Below are 17600 nucleotides of genomic sequence, written 5' to 3' on the forward strand. Positions count from 1 at the left end.
TTATCTTAAGTTACCCAAACTGATTTATTGACAATTTAAATGTGACATATTTACAGCACTGTTTCTAAAATAATTTAACAATTTTCATAGATTTATAAAAGTACTGATAAATAGGAGACCCTGACCATTACCAACCACAAATATTTCCCTATGCTACTGAACTACAACAGTAGTTCTTTTCTTTTTTTCCTTTTTTCCCCCCTGCCTCTTTTTGTAAGTCCCATAATGGAGCTGCTTTACCTCCACCCAACGTGTAAAATTGCCAAATACCAAAATATAATAAAATGAACATGCAGTGTGAAAGCTGTACCAGATAAGTGATTTTCAGATGTTAGACTACAGTAAAAATATTTCAATGCAAAGTGTCTTCCACACAGAACGTACTTGTGAAAAAATAAGCTTCTAAAGAGCTATTGTTTAATCTTTACAGAAGTTAAAACCTACAATACTAGTTCAGACATTTACAGTAACCTCCACTTCTGTGCTAGTTTTCACATATATGTAAAGAGTCAAACAAAACCAGTAATTTACAAACACCACTGTCTCTAAGACAGTGGTTAGTTAGCTTATGGATAAAGAAAAATAAAAGGTGCTGACATAATTTAAGGTCTTGAAATTAGATTATCTTTCATTGCTCTATGACACCAATTTTTCTAACCTTGGATCAACAAATTATTGTGGTAAAGCCATCCATATCTCTCAAGCAGGAAGTCAGTTTGGAAGTTGGAGAGAAGGTGGACTTGTCTGATATGTATCTTAGGTTACAGTGGACAAAACACAGTATGGCAAAGCTGGACAACCTGAATCACAAGAAGCAGCAGCATGAGATATTTGTGGGGTTTTGATTAAAGCAAACATTTTTCAAAAAGATGAAAAGTACACAACCTAATCCAATATTTGAAATGTAAAGGTTCTTTTCATTTGCACCTCTGAAGCCCCAGAACACAAATAACAATTACTCATTTTTTTTTAAAAAAAAACATATTGCACAGCTAGTAGGTGCAATACCAGAACACTGGTATCCATAGCCTAAGGTTTCTGTTTTAAATAGCTGTTCCACACTATGCTATTCAGAACAACTCCAAGCCAACATTCAAAAACCATTAAGAATGGTTTGTCTACATAACCCATCCAAAAGTGTTTCAACAATGTGAGGAAAAAACACAGGCACTTAAGATTATTAGTGCACCAAAAGTTAGAGGCCACAACAACTGCATGACTATGAACAGTTCAGTACCAATCATGACAAAACCAAACGAGGAGGTCTTCCACTGATCCACCCTAGAAACAAGAACTGCTCACAAAGCCCTGACAAGAGAACCATTCTCAAAACAGTCACCAAACAATACATTTAGAAATAAAAAATAATTGTTTCAAAGCCTAATGTAACACAACATAAACTCTTCTTGGTTCGAAAGGTCTAAAGTGTCCAAAATCAAAAGTCCAATTTCTCTTCTCCCCTCCTCCAAAACACCATTACATGCAGTCCATGAAAATCCACGTGTGCAAAAAGTTACAACCCACCTTTAGGAGTGCATCAAAAAATAGGCCGACTATTCAAAAATATTATTTTAGTGGAAACTTTACAGCACCATAATTAGAATTCCAAGGGAGTTCAGAATTCTTGTTCTGGTAACAAATCAGTTGACACTGTTGACCCTAAAGAACAGAAGAAACATTTTGTGCATTTCCTGGTATCTGAAAGTCACGGAGAGAAGCAATTCTCACCTGTGCCTAAAATCTTACTGTAGTTCAATATGAAATAATCACATTTGTTGGCAATTAGTTCTCCACAATATAGCACGAGTTGTAAATTTGTTAAGTTTGCCAGATTAGGAATGACAAGTTGCTGGTACTTTGCAGAAGTACTTTATGTCTTTTGATTATTTTTTATTTGTTTTTTAAATTTGTGCAGTTTGGCCCTCCCTCCTAAGTGATTTACTGTCAGGCTTTGAGGAAACATGTAAGGTCCATTTCTGACCCTCAGCTGAAAGGCAATATACAACGGGTTATATATACACATGTGTGCACAAACACACACATATATATATATATATATATAAAAATCAGTATTCTGGTGGTTGTGTTTTTTTTGTTCTCATTTCCTATAATTTTCTTTGGTTCAAAGTCCAAGCAAGGAAATTAGAGGACCGAACAAATGGATCATTCTCCAAACACTTCCATCACTACACATCACTAACTGGAAGGCTTGCATCATCCAGATCCACGAGGCCAGGATCCTGTTCCTGAGTGCCATTCTTCCTTCGGGGTTCCCAGAGGCCCCTTTCAGTCACTTTGGAAGCTGATTCTCTTGGAGCGACAACCTGGATCTTGTAGCTCCCTGGCTTGGCCTTGGTAAAAGATTCGTGAAATCCTCGCTTCTCCAAGGCAGGGTATTTGGTGCGAGGGTTTGGGACCAGAGGGCTGCTGTGAGGGGCTGTGGAATGTGAGGGGGCTGGGGCTGGGAAGGCAGAACGGAGAGCATGGTTGGGTTCGGAATAAGACTCTGGATGCTCCTGGAAAAGAAGGACATGCGTCAGGTGGTGACACCGACATCAGGTTGGAAAGCTGCAGGTTCAGATTTCACTCTCAGGGATAAAAACAAACAACCATTAAGACAGAAAACACACAAAGCCAAGCATCAGCCACAGAAGCAGGAGGCAGGAGCTTTCTGAAGGCAGCGTGTTATTATTAAAGGTGAGCTTACAGCAGCATGTGACAGCAGCCTCAGCTTCTTCAGCTGAAGACATTCAGTTTCTCAAATCAAGCTCAGCAGTTCTTTAGACTTTATAACATAGTCCAGCAAATTGAGGCTTCTCATTTTACTAAGATGTTAGGTAACCTTTTGAAGATACACACTTTAAAGGCCAATGAAAGTGACATCTTTCAAAGAGAAAAATGTATCTAAAGTTATTCATACACATCAAGCACTCATACCTTAAATCCTGAAATAATGCACATTTTATTGTTCCCTTTTTCTTGGGGTACCAATCTCTAAAATTTGTTCCAGGGACCAAACAAAATAGTAATTATTTTATGTTATCAAGACTGTACAGTAATTTCCAAAGTTAATGGACCTAGAGAGGAACCTGATCTTTAAGCTGTTCCTTTTAATTGTCAAATTATTTTCTTGTGTTTATTATTGTTAACTGCCATTCTGTTGACCTTTACATAACTCTTGTTACACTGATACTGGGAAAATAATCTCCCAGCACTTACTTACTGACAGAAACAAGTTCCCAGGCTACCTAGGAGCGATTAAGACGTCTGAAGCACAGGCACAGAGTGCCATTTTAGATGTGCTAGGATATCCTGCCTGACTCCCAGCTGCATCTCGAGAGCAAAACATTCCTCAGGTTCTGCATCTTGTCTATCAACTCCCTAAGGATGTCTCAAATACATAGAATGGTGAAGGTTGGAAGGGACCTCAGAGATCATCAGGTTCCAACCCCCCTGCCATGAGCAGGGACACCTCCCACCAGACCAGGCTGCACAAGCCTCATCCAACCTGCCCTTGAACACCTCCAGGGAGGGTCTTCCATAGCCTCCCTAGGCAACCTATTCCAGCACCTTCCTGCCCTCATGGTGAAGAATTTCTTCCTGATGTTTAGGAATATCTAAATATCATAGGGATATCTAAGTCCATGCTGGACACAGTGTTAAATGATGAGCCACATGCAGTGAATACTTCACTCCACATGCATCAGGAGCTGCTGTCACTTCTGCCATAGCCAGTGTTAGTACATGAACTACAGAAATCTAACCCATGTGTGTACACAAATCCAGTCAGTTTTCAAGCATATTTGTTAGCACAAAACCCATCACAGATGTGAGTCCAAGATGCAAATATACATCCTAAATGAAATACTTTGTTTTCATAGCACTTTTCAGAGTTTCTTTTAGAATGTTATGACATGAATTCATAAATTAAATCATAATGGATCCTGCCAACTACTACTGTAGTTCTTTTTATAAATTAACTAATGTTATTGGGTGAAGATGTGCAACTCTTTTAGACTTCATTTTTGTGTCCAATTTCAGTGACATATTTCACATGATTTACAGTGCTACATTTCATACATGGCTTGATACTCCACTTTCAAGAAAAACATTTGCTTCAGGAGAACACAGGATTCAGTGATTTACCTACTAGTCAATAATTTTAGTTCAACAATTAGGACAAAAGGGATATTAGGGCAAGATCTCTATAATAAACTTTTTTACTAAATGCAGCTGAAGGATATTCAAATTTTACTACCCACACTGACTGTAATTTCACAGTTGAAAGACTACACTGCTATATTATTGCTCTTAAGGGGGACTGCTTTGAACAGTGCACTGATTATACATTATAATGCTTCTATGTTTGAAGTAATAATTCCATGCAGAGACTTCTAAGCCATGCAAATCAGGCTACAATATTATCCTTCCAATTGCTTGGGTTATGTGGTGCAGAGGTTTTGTGTGCACGCATCTGTATTAGTTTGTGGGCAGCTGAAATTTAATCTTGCTTTTGCGCAGTTTCAAAGAGGTGTAAAGTAAAATGGAAATATGAACTCTCATGCAAATTCATGTTAATACCTTCCTTTTAAAAACGACATTGTGTGACTTCTGTCTCAATATATAGGATGCTTGAAATACAAATGCATGTTTTTGCCTTTTTTAATCTCCAATTATTTTAAAAGTAAGGAAAAAAAACAGAGTGCAAACCTGTAAGTGACTGATCTAATTTACAAGTTAGTTTTCAGTAATGACAACAGGCAGCATTGTTTTTAGGTTTTTACAGTGCAAATTAAGTCTCTAGTCCTAGCCCTCTGTTGAGAAGGCAAGTTTACATGAGAGCCCACATACGTGCTGCATTCACCAGTTCTTGATGTATACCTCTGTATACAAGGATTCGACAGCCTTCTGGCCTGCCGCATCTGGAACACAGTGCAAAGCTAAGATTAGAGTAACCTAGACTTGGGGAAAGAAGAGAAGACAGGGAAAAAAGAAAGAAGTGTTGCAAACAGTCATAGCTAGATTGCTCAGTTAGCCCCACAAAAATCCAAAAGCATACACAAAGTCACCTGCATATTTTCATTGCCCCCAAAAGAAATAAAATTGATGATAGGAAGTTTGACTTCAAAGCATGAAGCAGCTCCTGGCTGCAAAAAGTAACTGAGAACTTAGACTGAGTTGACAGAAACACATATCAATGCCAATGCAAGAGCCAGATTTAAATTGTTGTATTTCAGATTATGGGGGTAATGATATATTCAGCTTATTACAAAACATCCTGTAGCCAGAGAGTGAAAACCAGAGCTCCAACACCTGAATTGTAAAAAGCGTTTGGTTTGTTAAATCTGGACGTACTTGGAGACACCGTGACACTGCAGTAACCTTCACTGCTCACATGTTGATGTGCTCTGTGCTGAACACCTAACACAGGTAAATGCAAGTAGGTATGAAATGTGGGCATCCACATGGCTCCAAATACTGAGATTTGTCACAGTGCCTCACTCCAGCAATGCTAGGTGGTGTTCACACTACATTTCCAACAGCAAAAACTAATTCATGCAAGCAGAGAACTCTTAGAGAAGTTACTTTAAATCTGAATGTGCATCTACAATAAACTACCAACAGAGAATGACAATTCAGTTGTGAGAGTTGCTAAAAATAAAGATATTGCCATTTGATTGCCAACTTCAGCAACCTCGCAGGAATTTAAGTTTCAGTTTTACTTCCCAACTAGTAGCAGCACAGTGACACAGATCATACTGAGCTGAGAGGAATTTTTCCAGGTTAGCACTTGCATTATCTACGTGTCCAAGACAACACGATGCACATAAAGTTACATACATGTAAGACTAAGATAAGTGCTCAATTAAAAAGGCAAAATATTTTATGCCAACCTATGAAAGTTCATGCAAAGATGCCACGTTACTACAGGACAGGGGAGAGCAGAGGAGAAAGGGAGAAACATCTAGAACTTCATCTGTATAAGTGAACATCTACTAATCACATTTTCTCTGAGGTTCAGAATAACATACGGAAGCTGCTGATCTTCCAGGTCCCCGTTGTGCTACAATAGCCCCAGAAATTGCTTTTATCCAGCTGTGCATGTCCTCTGGGCTGTCAGCCTGCAGCAAACAACATGCATTATGTGTCACAAAATCAACTCTCAAGCTCCTCCAGTGTCCTGCCCACCTGCACTGAAGTGACAGCCTTCCCCTGCTTTAGTGGTCTGTTATTTAAAGCCACAGGGATTTCCATTTAACCCTGACATTTCTTCACTGGATATGCTATTGAATGTACATAGTTATATCAGTCATTGGCAAGGCTAAGAGCTTTTATGCTGTTTGCATCCTCTAGACTCAAAATTTTACTTCCAGGAAACAAAAAAAATTGAAGTGCCCACAGAAATTCTGACAGGAGATCTGTTGACCCCTCTGAGCAGACTTTGGCCACTGACAACTTCTGTACTTGGCAGTTGTTGCTGCACTTTTTCTATGAGGTGTTTACTGAAGATTTATGGTCAAATAAAAATCAGCCTCTGTCAGGGGTCAGCTCTACATATACCTGGAACAACACACTCCAACAAGGAGGTAACAGATTAACAGTGAATACCAAGAGTGTACATATCTGGGATAAAGACAGATGAAAAGCTAAATCTGTCTCCTAATTAGGTTGCAGCTTTATTAAACTAGCACATCCACCCAGCATGAAATATATGCAACTTGTCACTTCATTATGTTCAGTTACAGGACAGCTTATAACTCAGCATCTGGCAGCACTGCCCGGGTTAGGCTACCCAGGCCTTTCTGATCCTACACAAGACACTCCCAATGCTATAAGCATCACATTCCCACCCAGCTGAAGAAAGCAAGTCTTTGTGATGTGCATATCCAGGTATTTAAAACATTGTATGAATGCAGGGAATAAAGTGCATATGGATACATGACACCAAACAGGTACTGAAATCTAAATGTTGCTGTTCTTTAGTAGGTATTTTCATGTGGCAACTAACTTCACTCTGAAAGCTCAATTACTGTGCATAAAAATTCAGTACTTCAAAATAAAAGATTTGAGCAGATACTACAAAATCTGAAGACCCAAATACCAACAAAATCACATTGGGATTAATTTATTGCTTTCATACAATACCAACATATCAGTTGCTGTCATATGGAGCATTTTGTATATGCATCTTTCTGAAACAGGAAGAGCACATTCCCTCTGAAAATCATGGCACAGTTAAACACAATTTTAAAAGCAAACCAACTTCTTTGCTTTGACTAGGAGAGTCTCCTAGTTTTGCCCAAAGTTAGAAAAACAGAAATTACCTGTACATAAAAGGTTCGAGAAGTTGTTACAATTTCAAAGAGATTGTCTCTCATCATTATATCACTGTAAATGAAACACACAAAGATACTTCAACAGTAAGTACAATGTGCAGAGAACCAAAGCATTTTTTGTCTGAAGACCTTTGCATTTCTTTATCACTCTACTGTTGGGTTTTTTGGTAAATACTGAGTAGGAAAAGAAAACCAGCATCTCTCACTCATTTTAGTTTCTCACTTTCATTTATCAGTGGCATGTGTGCTACTATACTTTTAATTGCAACATTCTAAACCATATCATGCTAAGTTTAAAAATATGTATTGCTCTAGTCAAATTTCCGTCCAACTTCACATATAGATTCTGTTATATCTTTGCAAAGTATTAGTCCTGAACAGTAGCCTGCTAAAAAAACCTACTAGAGAGTCAATTGATTTCTTAGTATGTTGCCATTTGGTGGGAGGGAAACAGCATCAGGAAGAGGGTTCTCATCTAAATACAGACATTTAACATTATAAGATAATGAGATTTAGAGATTTATATAAGCAGAAGAGAGACTCCTAAATTGCTGCCTCAAATCAGACAACTCTAACTCATGATATTCCTTTGTTCCACCCTTGTCCAAAGTATTTATGTTCTACTGGATGTTACAGGTTTGAAACACACACTAATGCAGAACCCTCAGAACCAGTTTTATGCACAGAACTCTTTGCTGTCCTGTAAATGAAGAGCATTACATGTGCATATTTCAAATGAAGTTATTAAGAAGTTCTCCATTGTTTCCAATGAGCAGTCCAGCCATGAAAAAACCATGTACTACATCCCATGTCACCACATCAGTGCTTCTCTGCTCACCTTTGTTTGCATTCCTGAACTTTATGGACCTCCTTAAGTGGTATAACCCTGAGAGGCTCCTTTTCCTGAAAAAAAAATAAAAAAGGCAAAAATATTTCAGTAGAGTGTATCTAAAAAATAGAGTATTAGTCAACAAGCCAGAGGTCAGGACAGTTGACAGCAGCAGACTTCTGTGACACAGCCATCACTTATGCACAAGATGACATCAATTTGCAATTAATCAACCAATCATGGCATTTGCAATGAAGATATGAAATGAAGAGGTAAAAAACCCAAAAACATTGATTCACCTTATCATAATGCAGACAACCACCCCTGCCATCTCCCATAACTAGTTGAGAATATTGAATATGGCTTCAAGCAGCTCATTTCAGGAAAATCACTATTAAATGCTGCAAGATGCTCTGTTAATTGTACTGAGTGACATGACTTTCAATAAGATCAATTGTATCCTACACCCAGTGCAATGAAAAAATAATACAAAGAAATAAGAACAAAAGCTGTAAGAGAGCAAATATTCTTAAAGAATGAAAATTGTTATTGTAACAAGTGCTTAAATTCTGTCAAAGTTTCACACAACAGAAACAAAAGTAAGAACACTCAAACAAATAGCTTCACTTTTGCCGTGACAAGGTCATGTCATACATGATCTTGTTTTCCTGTGGCTATTGCCATAAACACAAACAACAATTTATTTCACCTCCTAAGGTGTGTTTTTTTTTTTAAGCAATGTTACAGTGGACTTCCAGTTGGCTTCAGCTCACAGACAAAACAATAGCTGTCAGCCCTGGAAAGACTACTTTCTTTATAATTTCTGCTATATACATTTAAGAGATTTATGTTGTTACAGCAAACAGGGAATGTCACCTAAATATAACTATTCTCAAACCTCAGTTTTCATTAGACCACTTGTCTCTACAGCAGATGAAATGTACACATTTTAAAACTCAGCTTTTTCTGTTATTCTGCCTCTCTCCCCCCTCCTTGCTCTTCCTAGGTACACTCATCCATTACAATGGAGTTTCCCAAGTAAGACATCAAACATGAACTGCACAATCACCCCTGGAACACAGACACCCACTGCAGGGAACACATCACCTCAGAAACTATAATTTTCCAAGGCTGATATAGCCTGTATACCACTGTAATCCACCTGAAGACTGGCAAGGGCTCTTCCTCAAACTGCAAAAAGGCCATGAAGCAGATGGATGGAGAGGACACTGACCAACCATAACAATAAAATCCCCTGAATCTACACATTTTTCAATTTAAAATAACCCAACATATCTTACATTCTTGAGGGCACAGAACTCAGAAATATTTCTGCAGATGCAAACCAACATATCTCTGGCTATCTTAAGATACCCAGTAAGAGTCATTTGAAGCACTGGTGAGCAGGCTGGCTGCCAAGACAAACTAGCTTCAAGTAAGAGCCACCCTTGACTGAAGATTGTAGCTGCTGGTAACTGAAGTCCAACAGAAAGAGGTTTTTCCAGTGTTAGGAGTCTGATGTTACACTAGCTGGATACGACCTCCATGTCACAGCCTTCTTAACCACAAAGACATGACCAAAAAAAATGTCCCTGTTTAACTTGTTTTCCTGTCACTGTGCTACTCTCATTAGGAACAGGAGATCATTAGGGAAACTAAGATGCCATACATGGCTGAAAGAAATCCTTCTCCACTTGCAATCTTCTTGGTGGACTGTCCTCTGTGAAAGTTTTGCTCTTCCCAGTACAGATTAAATGTCTCTCCAACATGTATGTTTCAGATAAGACAGATCCTAATTGTTCAAGAAATATATACGAAACATGATTAACATGATCAGGTTTCCTAACCATGGAATGTTTTGATTAACCACTATAACCCAAGAAAAGGACACTGACAGGCTGAGAGAATTGGGGCTGTTCAGTCTGGAGAAGAGAAGGCTCCAGGGAGACCTTAGAGCACCTTCCAGTGCCTGAAGGGGCTGCAGGAAAGCTGGAGAAGGGTTTTTTACAGAGGCACGGAGTGATAGGACGAGGGGTTATGGCATTAAACTGGAAGAGGGGAGATTTAGGTTAGATATTAGGAGGAAATTCTTTAGTGTGAGGGTGGTGAGACACTGGCACAGGTTGCCCAGGGAAAGTTGTGGCTGCCCCATCCCTGGAAGTGTTGAAGGGCAGGTTGGGTGGGGCTTGGAGCAAACTGGTCTGGTGGGAGATGTCCCTGCCCATGCAGGGGGTTGGAACTAGATGTTCTTCAAGGTCCTTTCCAACCCAAACCAGTCTGGGATTCTATGATTCCATATGTTCTATCTATTCAGCACTCACTTCCCTGAGAAGAGAGATGACTGACTTACTGCTTTCAGTAAAAAACTGTGAAGGAAGATCTACTTCCCTGTTGTCTGACAGCTGGTCAATCCCAGTACCTTCCTCAAACTGCAGCAAGGGGATATTAGACTGAAGGACAGAGGACACTACAAGATTTTATACTGTTCAAAACAATTAAATTGAAATTATGAAACACCAAGTATACGCATTTGTATCATCTTTCCAGCATACTCTCACACAGCAGAAGTCTCCACTGAGTTAGAATTTGCTTGTGAGCAATCTGCACTCAGTTTTTTAAAAACAGAGGGTTTATTGTAGGCAACATGTCAAACTTGTGTTATGCTGACAGCTTAACAAAGACAATGATGTAAGATCAAGCTCCTGCTACTGTTGCACTCCCTTATTAAAAGTAAAGCAGAAGTTCTCTTAAAAAACAGCCTGAAATTTGGCTTCCTGGCGTTTTGCATCTTAGTTTGCTGCTAAACTCAGTTTTCCTGGATCTGTAATATCCTACAACTCAAGAGTTTATTCCTCATATGCAGCTGTTCTCAAGTTTAGTAAGTTTGGGATTCCTTACTGGGAAAAACGGACTGTCTCCAGTACAAGCCACTTCATTTTTACACGAAGCCTGAAGGCACTTAGCATTTGGTCAAAACTGGTCAAAAGGTTCAAGAGTGACAAGTGGAGAGCAAAGATCATGAAACCAAAACAAACTTAAAATGTTGCTTATGAACAGCATATTTCTTGGCCTGCCTTGGCTGCCCTGGTGAAGGAAGTGTATGGGAAAAGATCCCATCAGTTGTATGACAGAACACCCCATAATCCTAACTTTAAACTATGAACTGCAAGATTACAGTTCTGTCTCTGCATATTATCATCAGCTGTTTTACAAACATAATTATATGCAAGTACAAAGTGACTTAAGTTATCAGACACAAATATCAGGGTGACTGCAGAATCTATCCTATTACTCCAGTGCCCTACAGACAGGTTCCCAAACAGAAGACAGAAGTCCAGCTTGAGTGACACTAGTAAGTTTTTGCTCTGTCCAATCAGAAGTTACTACAGTTCAGAGCTAAGAGTTCAGGATCAGCACAGCACCCTCATGTTTTCTTGCAACTATCAGTGGAAAATAACACACTTCTGGAAACTCACCAGTTCAGACTTGAAATATCCTATTGTGTTTTCATCTAACTGAAAGTATCTTCTCTTCCAGTTCTTCATCTGTTAAAAGAAAATAAACATGGATGTATTTTATATATACGCACAAACATACTTACATGTTATATATTAGTTATATATTTATAGAATTATAGTTACAATTCTACTCTGACATTCTCTAATTGCTATAATTGTTCATCTACCATATTTAATTTTTTATTTATATTACATATTTATTTACATGTCTGGTGTATATACATGTGTTTTAATGTAGTGCCTCCAAATAATTCAGCAAGAGTCAACCCAACCATCTTTCTTGGAAAACTGCAAAAATTAAAAATTCTGGAAAAATTCTGGAAGCTTTTGTTTTCTATTTTAAGAACTTTTCAACCATCTCCACTGAAACTGTAGCAACTCAACATTTCTTGCAGGGTATTTGTGTTGTTAAAAGACAGTGCAGTTAAGGTTTCCAGTTTTCTTTTTTTAAAAGGCATGTTACAAAAAGAAGCTTCATAATCCAAGCTAAAATGAACTTGAAAAGTCACAAAGCACGTCTATCTTGCTTACTCTGAACTATCTGTTCCCTCTTTTAGCCACGCTACACGTGAATAGTTCCACTTGTGTTAATCAGTGCCAAGTTGTATAACTCTTCCTCTGAACTGAAAAACTCACTTTCTTCTAAACATTTTGGTGAATTAAAAAGCATGCAGGCATCGAACTTCTGCCTTAATTTATATGCTTCTAGTAAGTGCAATAAAGATCTTTACAGAACTGCAGAACAGAACTCCTAACTAATTCACTAACCAGAACGTGAAAGCTTCTGTGCACACCACCTTTCCTCTACAAAACAGCTCCAACCATGTAACACTGAAGCAAGTTATGAAAAGAACCAACACATACACACAAATTACATGCTACTGGAGAGTCAGATTTATCTTTAGCCATCCTTAACCTTGTCAGTAGTGCTGAAGTTACTGGTAATTATGCCTCTTTTTTGTTTTGTTTAATAATCTGAGAAGTACAACTACCACCTTAAGATCTTTGCTCTTCATTAGTGAAACAAACTGATCTTAAATACTTACCACTGCTCCTTGTTTTACACAGTAGCCAGCTTTGATAATAGCATTATCTGGGGGATGCTTAGCAGTAAAATAAGGAAGGTGACTTTGTGACCGTTTCAAATAATTCCTATCACTCCCTTCACTGCACTCACTGATTTCTTCTTTCTAGAAAAAAGCAGGAAAATTCAGAATATTCTCTTTTTTCAAAAGGTAAAAGGATAACTATACTACTTAGAATAGGGAATAACGGGATCATCCCATGCTCACAAACCCCATTTCCAATTTGTCTGAAAGGACAAAATATTTCAACTGATTTCTAGAGGCAACTAATGAGACTCCCCAAGGACTCTGAGTACTTACAAGCTCCATTTAGAAACTACACTAAGAAAGTGCTGAATATTCTCTAATATGTACAGACACTCAATGAAGAACGTTAGACCTAAAAAGAAGATACATGCATGTATTTAGTGCAAACTCATAGTGTGGCTTTTAGGGAAAAACACTGGAGGTGGCTACACAAAAGAAAAAACTATTTCTAGCATTATAAGACACATCAGAATTCACTAAATTTTAAAATGCAGTTCAGATATATACATGTCATTTACATCCACTAGCAGATACAGGTCTGTATCTTTAATGCTGCATAGATTATTCCACCATTAGCTTGTTCAGTCTCTCAAACTCAGAAAAGTTTCTTGCATCCATGTCCCCTTTTGGCAATGAGTACCTCATGTGTTGTTACTCACTGAGAGAAGAACTCATTCCCTTTGTTTCACCTGGTTGCACCATCAGCTTTGTTTAAAAGCCCATAGCTCTCATACTGGAAAAGAAAGTTAACAGCATCCACTTCTGCCAGTCATGGTTCTGTAGAGCTCTTGCACCTTGCAGTTATTTCTTCTGCACACAGCAGAGTGCTAGCCCACCCATATGGAGATCATCCCACATGGACCAATCATCCTCAAAACCTTTCTCTGAGCCTTTCCAGCTCTAGTTTTTAAGAGGAAAACCAAACCTGGATTCCTAGTCAAAGGCAGGACTTATACAGCAACAAAGATATTTTCTGGTTTGCTCCTTGTTGTTTTTCTTGTCATGCCTAATATTTGTGGGGTTTTTTCTCCACTGACATGCTTCCTTATAGCAAAGGTAACTCTTACCTTTTGAGTGAAAGTGGTTATTTCACAATCTAGTATTTTCTATTAAAACTAGGATTGTTTTTCCCAGAATAGCTTACATCACATTTATTTCCACTGAATTTCACTTGTTTCTCTTATTTGCTCACACACACCATTTCATAAAGCCCTTCTGTGATGGTTCAATCTGCTGTCACTACCTCTAACATCATCTATATATTAAACAGCTGAATTAACTACCTCCTTTTTACCCACTTTTCCTGACAGTTAACAATTCTGACTTTAACACCTACAATTAATTTCACACAAAGACATTTTCAGCACACTGATCACTAATCTGTGATCAAAAAATCAATACTCAAGTAATTTCTTACAGTCTTGCATAATTCTCTAACCTTGTACAAAAGGAATAAAATCCAGTCACCCAGTCAGTATCAATAAAAGGTGCACACCCAAGTGTAAGTCCTCTGAGCAAGGGGAGAAGCTGACAGCTATATTGGGACACAGAACCTATCCTCCCTCATCTGTCAAACAACAAAGCTTCCTCTATCAGACAATACCACATTTGTTCTAAGGGTATTACCTGGGTAGGTGTAATGATAGGAACACCACCAACTATTTCTGTCCTGTAAGACACTTGCTTCTTTCCACCTGGGCTTTCAGCTTGACGATTTGCATTATCCATTTGACACAGAGGATCAGGCTGCTTTGGTACCTGAAAGGTGATAATGAACATAAAGAATTTTATGAAGACATTAATTAAAAAAAACCTAATTCATTATTCAAGCATTTTTAATTTGTCTTCAGGATTTAACAAATGCTAATTTGTAAAATTTGTAAAATGAAAGTTTGTTGCAATGGCTGCTCTCAAGTTCTCAGAAGAAAACTGGTGCCAACAAAGACATTTCACCAGGTGTCTCGAAATCTGAAAAACCAACTCCCAGCTTTGCCATAAGTGCTATACTGGATCTTCAAGAAGCACTGCTAACTTGCTGAAGAACTAGTTCCTCATTTTTCACGTCCTTTCAGTTTTATTAAGAAGTGCTTTAGACTGGAGATGCCCCACTGCCTGTGGAGCAAGCACGGGAGGGCCATGAACACAGAGCTACAGTATTGAGACTTTTGTCAAACAGGATGCCCAGCCAGCATGGCATTTATATGGCATTCCAGTCCCTGGCACGAAGACTGTGTGTGCTGCCTCCATCAATCCTACTTACATTGCTGAATTCTGTCCACAGTGACCCTACCTATTTCTAACTATCATTACCTAACAAGAAGAAATCAAGAGTCTCATAACAAAATATCCTAGCCACCAACCTATTGGATATTTACACAGGACACCCAAATTCCTTCAGAAAAAAGGGACACCCAAATTGTCTGTACACAGCATGTTACCACGCAAGACTTTGGCACATTCATAACTGGAAATTGAACTGACACAAACAAAAACAAAGCTACTTTATAGTCTGCTGCAGTTCCAGTTCTATGCCCAGCACTGCTTCATTTACAAACAAACAGCTTGCAAAGAAGTACAAAGAGTCCTGAGAGCACAAACGCCAGGGGCTGGTAGCTGCAGCTGTACTGGGTAAGTGCTTCAGCTGTCAAACTCCTTCTTAAAAATGTTACAGACCAAACCCACAACCACCTTCTCATATGAGTGCATTTTCAAACAGTACTCATAAATAGGCACACAATGTGCCAGGCTGCAAAGGTCCAGAGCTATTTTGAAATTATCAGCACTTGGAGGACTAAGAAATGTGATGAATTTTGGAGGGTAACACTCCACAGCAAATAAGGCTCATATGAAAATTAAATACTGATTATTTTATTAAATAACTGGCCATAATAAATAACCTCTGAGCAGATTACCAGTTGAAAGGCTTGTTCTTTCAAAGACAAAAAGTACTAATAATTTTACCAGCCATTTAGAATGCAAGTTGAACATAGGATAAACAGCTTTCAGACTCCATTCTAATTTGATACAATTAAGTCTTTATTCACTCAATTCCTTGAACTGGAAGCAACTCAAACATGGCTGTGGTGTGTCCTCCTTACAAAAAAAAAACAAGTGAGAAAGCTTTGTGGTTTTGGTTCATTTATTTATTATCAGTAGCAATGTTTGTGTAATTCCAAAGAAATGGCTAGGTTAAAACAACACAAGCAACTCATGGAAACCTCCTTAGGTAACCTAAAAATGAGAAAGTTACTGACAACAAATACAAATGACCACCCCCATGCCCAGAACCCCTCCTTTTGTTATGGTATACTCTCAAAACAGTTCTTGTCACCACTTCCCCAAAACTGGACAGAAAAAACCCTTTAACTTCTGCCTCCTGAAAAAACTGAGGTAATGCATTTTTCTATCACGTGATAACAAGCTGTCCTTGTTAAAATAATTTAACACTTATCAAAAGAATGCATTTATGTTTCCTTGAATGGATGTTACTTGAAATCAGGAGAGACCCTTTGGAACAAGTCATGATGTATTTGCTCCTTATTTTAATGATACTTAGAGAAACTTTTAGCACCAGGCAAATATATGTGCATCTTTTCATTGCTTGCAAGTCTCTTCTGGATGTTTCAATTAATAGCAAATGTGTATGGGTCATTTTAAATTAGAGATGATCATCTGCTTTCATGAAAAAGATAATCACATTTTTGTCTCATTTCCAAAGCAAAAAGTAAAATTAACTCAGTTTTAGGGGAAATTCTGCACAGTTTCTCCAAGTTTTGGAAAGCCAAGCTGAGACTTCTTTGTAAAGATGAAAAGACTATTCTAGCATAAAATCTGGCAGCAAAGGTTACATAGAAGCACCATTTGAAAGCACTGGTAGATATCAACTCAACCACTTACTGTGATTTTGGTAGCTTTGTTCAGAACATTAACCCATTCAACAAGGTCCTGCTGATCATTGGCTTGTAGGAAGTATTTTCTCATCCCTGCATTCATAACTGTTAAAAACCATTATGAAAAGTTAACAATACTGAAATTTAAGAGCAAACTTAACACCATGATAAAAATAATGGATATGGAAAAATCCAGTTCAAGTATTTAATATCTCTGCTGTACTCCTTTTTAGAAAGTAATCTTAAGATACTGTCCTGGTTTTAGCCAGGATTAAGCCAATTTTTCTTTTCACTGATTTTTTTTTCTTTCAGTAAGCTTTCTTGTAACTAGCAACTGTGTGTTCTGCTAGGCTGATAAGACAGTGGAATGTTTTTCTAACTACTGAGGCTTCAAGGTTACACCTTCACTCCGCCGGCTCAGACACTATGGGGAGATCTCTGACCCCCCCGTGGGAGGCTGAGTTAGACAGACAGCAAAATTGGCCAAAGATATTCCATTCCATATATCTACGTAAGCTCAGAGGAAGGACAGAGATTTTAGAAGACAGTTTCCTCTTTCTTCTCGCCGCTCTCTTCCGTCCATGGCCGGCGTCCGGGGAGGACTCTGCTCATCCATCACCGCCGACCCTTAGGCTCGAGCTCTCCTGACCCTCATAACTCTCCGCTTTCTCCAGCAGCGGCTCCGGGATTTCTCGGGACTCTTGCCAGTTCAGGGGAGTGCTGTGGGAGTTGCTGGGGGTGGGGGGAGGCGAGAGGCTTTTGCCCATATCTGAATATATCTGTATATAATTGTATATATTTTCTTGTGTGATTCATTAGTGTTTTAATTAAAGCTGTGTAGTTTAGTTTTCAATCCAGCCAAGTCTCTCTCCTTTTCTCTCTCTCCTTCCCTAACTGGGTGGGGGGGGGAGGGG

The 17600-nt window shown here is 38.5% G+C and overlaps 1 protein-coding gene across 11 annotated transcripts in view; it reads right to left on the bottom strand.

Annotated features, from left to right (window-relative positions):
* The window catches only part of PLEKHA1 (pleckstrin homology domain containing A1), a 66839-nt gene continuing 49239 nt past the window's right edge, over positions 1 to 17600 (bottom strand). For 3 of the 11 annotated variants that reach the window (XM_051619312.1, XM_051619310.1, XM_051619311.1), the window contains exons 5-13: positions 16694 to 16791; positions 14423 to 14554; positions 12731 to 12874; positions 11643 to 11711; positions 8176 to 8240; positions 7326 to 7389; positions 6033 to 6122; positions 4882 to 4956; positions 1 to 2516 (exon numbers count right to left, since the gene is read on the bottom strand). In XM_051619312.1, coding sequence (XP_051475272.1) covers positions 2187 to 2516; positions 4882 to 4956; positions 6033 to 6122; positions 7326 to 7389; positions 8176 to 8240; positions 11643 to 11711; positions 12731 to 12874; positions 14423 to 14554; positions 16694 to 16791 — 1067 coding nt within the window. In that variant the 3' untranslated portion in view covers positions 1 to 2186. The other 8 variants (XM_051619314.1, XM_051619322.1, XM_051619316.1 and 5 more) reach the window with 7 other exon arrangements.

The sequence above is a fragment of the Apus apus genome, chromosome 4, assembly GCF_020740795.1.
Source record: "Apus apus isolate bApuApu2 chromosome 4, bApuApu2.pri.cur, whole genome shotgun sequence".
Taxonomy (NCBI): Eukaryota; Metazoa; Chordata; class Aves; order Apodiformes; family Apodidae; genus Apus; species Apus apus.